The sequence below is a fragment of the Aplysia californica genome, unplaced genomic scaffold (assembly GCF_000002075.1).
Source record: "Aplysia californica isolate F4 #8 unplaced genomic scaffold, AplCal3.0 scaffold00060, whole genome shotgun sequence".
NCBI classification, from domain to species: domain Eukaryota; kingdom Metazoa; phylum Mollusca; class Gastropoda; order Aplysiida; family Aplysiidae; genus Aplysia; species Aplysia californica.
The window spans coordinates 2,021,982-2,033,181 of NW_004797330.1; the positions used below are offsets into that span (position 1 = coordinate 2,021,982).

The following is an 11,200-nucleotide window of genomic DNA, read 5'->3' on the forward strand; positions in this document are numbered from 1 at the left end:
GGGGGGGGAGACACCCGCATCTTTTTGTGTCACGGTTATAATCGTTCAAAAACTGTACTCTGTGCTGAAAGACAATCTGAACTTGCGTTTAAGGCAGCGAGAAAAGAAATCATTATTGCTGGCTCTCAATGAGACAGGTCAGTTAAACAAGTCGAGCCGCAGTTACCGACCCATCTTCACAGGACAGCTGGTACATTATCAACACCCCACAGCTGATATGTTCGTTGATTTTTTTTTTTTTATGTCCGTCCTAGAACGTCTTGAGGAATTAATTGTTTAAAAGAACTGTCTAATTCTTATATCACCGGGGTGCTCTCAAGCAATCTGATGTGGTGTTAAACAATTTATACCAGCACACAAGTACATTTTGCAATGGTCTATATTTGCGAAATATTTATTCTCTGAAATGCCCTTGGAAGTATCTTTATCTTTCAGAACAGTGCAACTTGGAGCTTCAATGTTTCAAATGATACCCTTTTTTATTTTGGGTGTTAACAATTCTTTACGAAATTGTGTGTGTGTTTGTTTGTTTGTTTGTTTGTTTTTTGCTTCTGTTCAAACCTACTTTACTTCTTGTAGTTTCACTTCATGTTTAAGACTTTTACAGCCATGCGCACCAAGTGCTCTCAGTGGCGTCGGGTGGGTTGAAGAGAGAGTGGGGTTTGTAGTGACCAAACATGAGTCGCTCAGAATATAATGAATGCATACTGACGAGAAAGAAAGACAGTCAAATACGTATAATAAACAAGCTAAAAGGAAAACGACTTATAAGTGACAACACCATGTTTGAAACTAAAAGAATGGGCTAACCTATACGTCTTTATAATGCACATGATTTGGGCCCTGCGATTTTTATGTTGAGTGAATTTGCCGGTGACTTTTTAGCTCAACTATGCATCCTTCATGATGAACCGTTTTTGATTAAAATACAAATATTATCTTGGGGGATGTGGGGGGGGGGGGTGCTTTCCATCCCCCACCAGAATGCGTAAATTCTGCTGGATGATGTGATCCTGGTCTCTTGACAGTGACTGTATCTTTATGCGATCGTTAAAGAACTAAAGCGAGTTTCCAATAAATATTCTACAGGAGCCATTTCAACCTTGAAGACACAATATTAGATTCCAGTTTTAAACTACTTCAACTCACTGATCCAATACAAGGATGCCTGTTCCATTGTTTTTCCTACTTCCACACATAGAACACAGGTGTATGCACTACTCGAGACAACAGTGATTGTTAACCCACCCAAAATTTCATATATGTGTTGCACACGGCTTGATTAAAGAATACACAGAGAATCCCTGAAAAAACGGGATGGGGTGGGAGGGGGTGCTCAGTCCATCTTTAGGTCTGGAGCCGCGAGAGTGTGCAAATTATGAGCCGAGTGTCAAGTGATGCCTGGGCTTACGCCACACAGTGGGTGAATTCAAGCTTAATATAGAACCACCAGTCTCTTTGTCACAGTCTTGAGCCATGCACGGTCAATACCCAAGTCATATTCAGTCTCCCCAACAGAAAGAGCTCCTGAAAGGATAGAGCTAAAATCGTAATAAATAGTAGTAGAAACCTAGACCAATCAGATCGCTTTTCGAGTTATACCTCGAGTACGTTTGGTGTCTATGTGGTGTGACATTTCTGTTCCAGAATAATGTTTTGTCCCTTTTTAGATTTGGTAACTTTTTTTTAGGTGGGGGGGGTAAAATTGTAATTAGCAAAAGTAGCTTTTTGGTAAAGGAGACCAAGTGGGGCTGAAATTGCAAGCCCTACCCCACCAAACGCCACTGTAGGCCTACTCCTCTGACTTTTAATTTGTTTAAAGCAGGTGTAGTTGGTTGATACATGGTACTTAACCCCTTTCTTATTCTACCCCCCCCCCCCCCCCACACACACACACATAAATTGAACAACCCCATAAAGCATAGGTTTCTTTTTTGTGTTTTCCGTGTTCCTACTCGCTGCCGAAAATTTGCAGATTAAACAAACAAACCAACCAACAACAACAAAAACCAACAACCCACAAATAGGAAATATGTTGGGACATGTGCTTGATGATGATGACCATGATGAAGATGATGAAAATTATGATGATGATGTTGGTGATGACAATAACCAACTTGTTGAGAGCGCTGTGCAGAATTAATGTTGGTGTTAGTTTATTTTTCTTCATTTGGTGCCTACACTAGACCCCCTCAGGCTGTCTTGAGGGGCAGGACACAACCCGTATTTCTAAATCTTGGTATAGAGTGACCAAAATTTGGAAACAAGTCGTCATTAGGGTTCCACAAAGGTATGCCGAAAAATCACATGGAGGCCATTTCTGAGTGGTGGCGTTGTTAGTTTTTACTGCCCTACTTCTATGCTACAAAAACTTCATAACGTTTAGAAGGACGTGGCAAGTAACATTTGTTATAATGTTCATGGTTAATACGAAAGAATTCAGGGAAAAGACTGACATCTCTAAACATGTGTGCTAACAAGTTATTACTGTCTGCGGTAAGTAGCGGAACCCGAGGCACTTCAATGATCGACCGAAAATGTAAAAATCCCGAAAAACCTGGCCTCGCCAACCACAGAATTACGAGACGCCTTCTTTTAAAACAGCAGCAGCAACTCAGACACAATATTCAACAAATCAAAATTAACGTGTACATTTTACAGCATTGGAGGACAAGACTCTAAACAGCGTCATACGTCATGGGCTTTAAAATCCTATCTTCTTGAAATTGCTGAGCCATTTTAGAAGCTACCGTTAATTAAAACGCAAAGCATAATATAATATATGAACATTTTTTTTTATTTCAGACCAATCACAAGCTATTAAAAAATGTATTCCGATGGTAGTCGCAAAGCCATTAAAATACAAGCATCTCGCCCTGGGGAAAAAAAAAAAAGAAAAAAAGCATGAAAATCAAATCTCTTGATATTTTTACTTCATAACCAACTACTGCTAAACATTTTATTTCGTGAAATAAATAAATGAACAAATAAATGAATAAATAAATAAATGAATAAATGAATAAATGAATAAATGAATAAATGAATAAATGAATAAAAATATTTATAAAAACGCAAAGTCCTCGTAGTTCAAATATTCTACATTTGAGCACTGGTGTTTTTTTAATAATCGAAATCACAACAGTTAACACGAAATCCCAGCAGTTAACATTAATATCAGTGTAGAAAGACGTAGGGCCTACACGACACAACATACAACATTCGACTCCAACAGAGTGGCACGATCAACATTAACATAACAGTATTGTGTTTGAAGTTAAAGGAAAACACTAAGTAAACTTATGACAATTCCATACCAAAAACAAGCCAGACAGCAGACTGAAGCACCATAAAGATGAAATAGAAGTAGGGGAGGGGGGTGTCCACAACACACGTCCGCGTACATCAAAAAGCACTGCGGTTAGGTAAGCTATAATAAAGTCTCGTGGGTATACACATAATGGTAATGGCTTACCGCTGTCGTTGTTGTTGTTGTTGTTGTTGCTGTTGTTGTTGTTGTTGTTGTTATTGTTGTTGTTGTTGCTGCTGCTGCTGCTTTTGCTGCTGCTGCTGTTGTTGTTGCTGATGTTGTTATTGCTGTTACTGTTGTTGTCGTAGTTATTGTTGCTTCTTTGCGTAAACGTTTAACAGCCTTGTGGACTCTGAATTGGTCATTTAGAAAGTCGTCGACTTGACAGCCTAGCTAAGCTCTGGGTTGACTGGAATAATCCTTGGAACAATTATTTTTTTCGGATCCTTCGGGCCGCATTCGGATTCGAATTGCAGACTGGCACGTTGCACAATAGGCTACTGTCCTAAATTCGAGACTAGCTGTCCCCCAGAACAGTCTGAGAACAGTTCGTTTCGTATGCCTGTCTGTGTGAGACTTAGCTTGTGTACACCGATACTTTTGACATCTTGGACCATATAGATGTTCAATTGTCTAAAAGTATGCACTTCACTGAAAGTCATAAGGCCTGTTAAAAATAGACAACCATTGTACAGTTTGCGCTCGTATTTTCAGTCTTGTAAATTATCATATTCAGTCCCTCATAAAAGCAATATAAGAATAACGAGGTTCCAAAAGGCTGAAAAGTGCCGAAAACCTAACATCCCTTTTCGAGACTCTCCTTTCTACCAAACAGGGCAACATAATATTGTTATGAGAAACTCACCTTTCTTTTACGATCTCCGCCCAGCTGAAGCTGCTTGCATCTTTTTATAGACAGCTGTTTTTTCACGTTGCACTCACGGCACTCTAGCTTCAGGACGACCTTCTTGGTAGTTTTCGCCTGAAAAATAATCCAGTAGAACCAATAAGGGGCACTCAAATTAACCTTTAGATTTTTTTTCTGGATCACAATATAGATCTAGACGAAGATCAACGTGTTGTAAGGTTACGACTTACCCCTCGAAATTTAGTAGTTTGTGTGGTGTGTGAGTGTGCGAATGTGAGTCGATCATTGTGAAAAAATGCGGTGGTTTAACGTCTTTTGTAACACTGTAAGGATATTGAAGAAAAGGCACCTCCGAATTAATGTTTATCTCCCATAGCACCAAACCTAAGGAAAATTCGTGTAGGCTAAAGTGTCTTTCCCTACAACGTCGGACCGAACTGAGCCTCGAGTCCCTATATACCCCAAACTCACTATCACGAGTCTGGAACTAAACACGTGATAATCGACACCACTAGATCAATACGATTGTGGGTAAATTTGTGTCGTGGTATGTAACATAATAATGTTTGTGAGTTGTCTTTTACTTGAATAAACAGACTGATTGATGGTCATCCTTGCAGTTGCCGAAAATGGCGAATAGAATCCCTCCTCCTACCCCACTGGGGAAATTAAAGGTATGAGACTTTAAGAAATGATCAAAATAAGCAGAGTCACCTCACAAAGACAGTATGAGACATGTCCAACGTTGCTTGGGATAACATGACGTAAAGAAGTGAAACTTCACGATAATCTGAAAGACATACATTACCTTTCTCCTCAACTTAGGTCTTGTTTGGCCTTTGAACCCACTCTGCTTTCTGTCGTAATTTCGTGTTCCTGGTTGAAAGTGAAAAAGTCTATAATATAATACTGGCTATTCATCTTTTTTGCACAATATATTTGTTTAAAAAAACAAGCGGGGTAATAAACAAACCAGCCAACTAATTAACTAACTAACTAACTAACTAACTAACTAACTAACTAACTAACTAACTAACTAAATAACTAACTAACTAACTAAATAACTAACTAACTAACTAACTAACTAAATAACTAACTAACTAACTAAAACAAAAACATGAGAATTGTCAAACGAATGAAAACAAACACCCCCCTCCCCTTCGTCCCTTTTCTCCATTCACAATTTTCGAACAAACTGTTTTTTTAAGAGCATCAATCATAGAAGAGGAACAAAACATCTTCAGCAGCACAGATACAGAGATCTGTGATCTACAGTCTAGTACTAGTAGTACGCACATAGGAAAATAACAAGGACGTGCGTGGAAAACTTTCCCAAAGTACGAACCTCGCTATATACCTGTTTAGAACAAAAAGAATATCACAAAATATGTATAAAATAAAATCGAGACCTAAAAATAATATCTTCGCCATGTGCGTGTTTACAATGTGCGGGCTGGACTGTATTATGTTGCTCACAAAATGCGGAGGGCACTTTTTGGGGAGTGACATTTCTGATCTTGTGCATAAAACAATATGTCTGTACAATTAACGAAATGTGAATTGGTTTGAGGTTTTTTTTCTCGGGCAAATGCAGCTCAAATCTCCAATATTCTCACCATCTGCGACTTTCCTTGCTTTGCCCCGTTTGTACTGGGACACTCTGTGTTCTGTATGTTTGTTACAGTTCTTGCAGTGAGTTCTTCGATTTTTTGGAACGTTCACCTAAGGACATAAGAAATTTCCCAAGGTATAATTAAATTCCTGGTGAAAGACTATATAGGGCATCATTTCACATTTTTTAGAAAATATACATAAATTAACATTTCCGAATGAATTAATGAGCTTTAGGAACTCTGTTTATTTATTGCTCTGGTCATTCCCCGACTCCATAGTGTGGTTTATTTTTAAACGCTCTCTCATTTGGATTGCATCTGTTTTTAAACTCTTCACAATGTAGCAAAAGAGCGGCGAACTTGACTCGTAAGATTGTTAATAATGTAATGTAAGTATAGACATTTCCTTTCTCTCCGTTAGGCTTTGGGTCTTCGAAATAGTACCCTGCAAGACACCACTGGAGTCACAGACAAGGCGCACGGGTCTGCATATTAAACATCAACCAAGAGACAATTTTCTCCTCCTCGCTCGCGTTTCATTTAGGAGTACATTGTTTGAATTCGAGTTCGGTTTGGTAGGCTGAGAACTTTACAAGTGTTGTTTTTTTTTTCAAACGAAGTTCTTAGGCTAAGTGCAATCGAAAGCCTTCCAGCACATTTTAAGAAAACAGAATTGAGCTGTGGGGAAGGAAAGGGGGGGGGGGAGTTTGGCAGCTATCAGAAGCTAAGGAGATCTTTCCAGTTTATTACGATCAGACTGACTGACGTTCGGGCACAACAATCTGAACGCTCGTATCGACGGTTCAGTTCAAGAAACTCACCATACGCCATTTTTTCTAAAACCAACTTTTTTTTCTTTTTTTTCCGTGGCTGCAGATCTTTCTTCGTCACGTATCTTTTCAGTGTGAGGATCGGATAAGTTATTTACAGTCTGATCCTCAGATCAAAAAGATATGAGACGGAGAAAGATCTGCAGCCAAGAGAAAGCAACAACAACAAAAAAGTCGAATTTAGAAACTTGGGGCATAGATTCTTGAACTGAACCGTCTGAATGTAGCCTGTACTATAATTCAAGATCGAGGCGTTCATGCTATGCCATTGCTGCGTGAACAAGACGGACATTACGCTTCTATTACAGTTAGCACTGCCGACGTATGTGGTGTAGCGGTTAGGCGCTTAGCTGTCGCACACAGGAGACTCGAGTTCGATTCCCGAGTATGGAGACATTATTTTATCAAGGATCTATGTCTTTCTACTGGGATCTGTATCCCTTTCAGCCCGGGTTGACCTTGGCAGGTAGAGTCGGAAGCCTGCTTCCGAAATGATCCAGACTGTGTCGATGGGGGCGTAAAAACACAAACATTGAACCCCCCCCCCTCCCCCCACCCGAAAAAAAGAAAAAAAGAACAAATATATATTAAAAATCCCCATAGAACAGCAGCACTGTTGCCTTCATTTTGTTACCAGGAAAATAACGTGGCTGGGAGCGAAACTCCGCTTAAAGTTAAATACAGACTATTAACACATGGAGGGCCTTCCAAGGACCACAGTGTTCGTCCGGACAACTGACAAATTCATCCAGTGATCTAAGAGAAAGAAAATGATGCTATGATTAGGTACTCCAAGCTGCTGAGCCAGCTTGCTTGACTAGATCTATGCTGTGTTAGAAAAAATAACCGGCATCTTTACCGCGCCAATAACTCATTAAGTCTCTTTTTTTTAATCTTCAGTTTTTGGTACCATTTAAAATATGGTCTTTTCATCTTTTATATGGAGTAAAACTATTTCCCAAAAAGAGTTATCATGCGATCATAGCCTAATTTATAGATTTTAAAAAGTCAGCAATCATTGATTTGCGGGAAAACAAAATTCCGACTATACCGATAACTTTTAAGGTGCTGTCATTTTTTGACGCTCGTTAGAATTGATTAATATTGTTCCAGTATTGTTTCTTTTTCCACTGCAAATTAATATTGAAGTCTAAAGAACTGATTTTCCTATGGTATGCCTTTATTTTAGATTAATTGTAAACTAAGTGAAAGTGGACAATATTTTAAATAGAAAAAAATGTGAGCTTTTTTGTGTGTTTTGTTGTTTACTCGGAATTGTCAATCTCACATCTTTCAAAATGTACCATTGTAAAGTTCATTCATTTTTCATTCGGAAACAATATATTTTTGTACGAAACCAAGCACCGGATTCTTCCTGCGCCACCGTGAAAGCAGTCCCCTATCGTTCGCAAACGTCCTACCACTGCATCAAAGCCGATGAGAGAAGGCGCACTTTCGCTCAAGTGGTAGGAGCTAAACGACCTCTTGTTTGATCCTGTTGTGTTACGAAAGATGGAATCAAAGGCGCTAATTGGTAAATAGACACTTTAAAAGATGGTTCATCTTGTTTAAAACATGTTACAGAGTTCAGTAAGTTTAAAACACATTTTTGTGGGACCGATATGCCGGAAGACTTGGAGGTTCCTTTACTCGCTTCTAAGTGCAAGACATGTCCACTTTGTTTTGTAGGCTTTGTTAATTTTTGTGTCGTGTTTAATCTAGTAAAAGGCACACTGTTAGAAAAAATTGATCAAATCAAGAATCGTTCCGTATGTTTAATTGATAGACTCTAGTCTTTGTTTGCATTAAACCACACAGTGGCAGGAAAAGACGTGTTGTTTGCCGGTTCGACGTGCAGAAATAACCGCAGACACTAATTCTTAATACGTCTCTATACAAAGGGCAGCCGGGTGTATGAAATTATTAATACATGTATTATTCTGCGAGGGGAGGCAGGATTCAAGTGAAGACTAATAAATTACAATATTAGCGAGGCTTATTAAGACCTAGAGGCCCAAACAACGACAGTGTTGCATCTGAGCTTCATGTTTTCGTAAAATGCCATCCTAGTATAGTAGTATTATTTTACCTGTTGGCAGGCCTTTGAGCAATTGAACTGAGAAAAGTTCACCATTATTTTTTAAATAAATTTGATCATATCGGTATAGATCTACACTTCCATGGAGTATCTTAAAAAACGTAACTCCTACGTGCAACTTAATTGAATAATAATCAGGAAATCAGTAAATGGATCATTAATTGTGTGAGAATATATTAACTTGTTCAAAGAACAGTGCAAAGACTCTCGTTATGTTGTATACAAGATTTAGCGTACACACACTCATCTCGAAGGCCTGACTAGGCGGACGTCACGTCGGCCAGTTGCTCGGGGGGAAGAAGAAAAAGGGGAGGGGGGAGGAGGGCTGCTTCAAAACGAAATGTTTCCCTTTACCAGAAACGCATAGGTTTTTTTTATATATGTTAACTAGTATGTAAGAAAAAGATTGGCCTTTCAGTTGAGACTGCGCTAAAATTGTTATCTATTTTCAAAATTGCTATTTCTGGTGTTTCTGTGTTTTATTTGGCTGTTGCCACATCTTCTTTTGTGGCTTTATCATTTTACCTTCTATCAAAATAGATACGATCTCCCTTCCGTTATTATGGTTTAAAAAATTAATTGTTTCCAATGTTCCCAGCCAAGAGGTTTGCGATTGAATAATCCTGCACTCCGAAAAATCTTTGCGCTAAGTCGCGCACCCCTGGACCTTGTTGTCATTTCCCCGAAGGTTTATGAATTACTTATCCTCAGTGTAAAAAAAACACACACTTTGAAAGAGGAAAAATATCTGAAAACAAGTATGTAAACTTCTTTTTGTTTTGTATTTACTATTAAGGAGAAAAATAGCATGAATTTGAGACGAAATGGACACTTTGTCACGTTGGCGCACACTTTTCTAATTAAACTCGGATAGTTGCGTCCTCATTTAAGTCCTACTTAAAATTATAGGATGTTTCTGAAAAAAAAGTATCTTCTTATTTGCATTAGAGAGGGTGTTTGTAGAAAGAATGAGTAGTGTCAGAGTTTGTTTATTAATTAATAACGTTCTAAAATGGGATTGTTGAAAGTTGCGCTACATATTTAAAATATGGTACAGAAATTTCAAGATCCCATAAATTATATAAATATTAAGATGAAAAGCTACTATTTGTTTCATGTTTCTCAGAATCAAAAGTTCTCCAAAACGAAAGCACAAACATATTTTGTGAACTTTGAAAAATCCGTTTAGAGTAAGAGTACCTTCTGAGATCTCTAAAAAGGCGAAAAACTCTCGGGTGCATTTTGCGAATGTCAGAGACACCTTGGCAGATAAAAGTCGAAAAGAGTTTTTTCTGCTGACAAATTCAAGGTTCCAAAATTTGCTTTTGATTAAAAAACAAAAATAATTACCCTTTTCTTTAGGCTGAGATCAGCAGCCATCCCCCTACCATCCTTTTTTAAAAAAGGTTGTCGCATAGTTCGTACTTGGTTTCATAACACAAACTGTCAAAATTGATATGGGATGGCTAGACAAAACCCTGCTCATACGTATAATGCGCAACCGAATCAACATAGATTGTCTTGCAAAATAAATGTGATTCGGACCAGCATAGAGCATGCTATAAATTATAATACAATGGTAACGAGAGTTTTTTGCAGGAGAATTCCAATTGATACAGGGGGGGGGGGGACGTTAGAAAAAAAACAAATCAAACTTTTTAAAATCGCCAACTCACCATATTAAACCCTGAAGGATGTGCATAAGAAGAATATAATCTCAAAGAGCTCACTGGTATTTTCTGTGTCTTTTAAAATAAATATATCTACATCTGTTTTATTTTCTTCATCAAAGAGGCTGCGAGTCCTTGGTTTCAGCTTCCCTTTATATAGAGTCCAGAAGCTATTCAGTGGTCGCCCGTGAAATTAGGGTTATTAGCAAAGACACACCAGAGAGGTAAGCTGTCTCGGTTGCATCACATGATGACACGGCCAAACCAAGATGTGGCCTCACAGTTGGCGGCAATAGTTACAGAAACTGACAGGTGAATGACTGGCAGACAAAGGTGAACATTGCAGCACACGTTCAAACTCTTCATCGCATTTAACCTCTCTAAATTTAAAAGATATTGTAAGGAAAGCCATGAAATGATTGGGGGGGGTTTTTTCTGTCCTTTTAGTTTTAAAATCTAATCTTTCCATACGTGTTACCACTAAACAGTACTTCTTTTCTCCTACAGAGTTAAACAAATATCTTTCAAATACTGGAATTCCGTAAACCAATGGCCTATATTATGTCCTCCTTCGGACTCGACACATTTTAAGGCGTCGTTCATAATGTTCAGTGGCGGCCAAACACAAGGATCCACTCAACCATGAGGACTCACTCAAAGTAAAAAGTCAAAGCCACACACACTGTACACACAGCATGGAGCTGTTTCTACAGACAATAGGTGGGAGGGGGGGGTTGCCCAAATATACATCATTTGTGAAGTTGATATAACCTGAAAGGTGAATTATGGGCTTTTGCCAAGGAACCAAATGTTT

The 11,200-nt window shown here is 38.5% G+C and overlaps 1 protein-coding gene across 1 annotated transcript; it reads right to left on the reverse strand.

The window, feature by feature from the left end:
- Positions 1-2,776: 2,776 nt before the first annotated feature.
- LOC101858167 (60S ribosomal protein L44) lies at positions 2,777-10,628 on the reverse strand. Its single transcript, XM_005093261.3, has 5 exons — positions 10,393-10,628; positions 5,792-5,897; positions 4,984-5,051; positions 4,173-4,289; positions 2,777-2,876 (listed from the first exon to the last, which is right to left on the reverse strand). Exons 1-5 carry the CDS (start codon positions 10,393-10,395, stop codon positions 2,856-2,858), a joined length of 315 nt encoding a protein of 104 aa, XP_005093318.1. The 5' UTR covers positions 10,396-10,628; the 3' UTR covers positions 2,777-2,855.
- Positions 10,629-11,200: the final 572 nt, after the last annotated feature.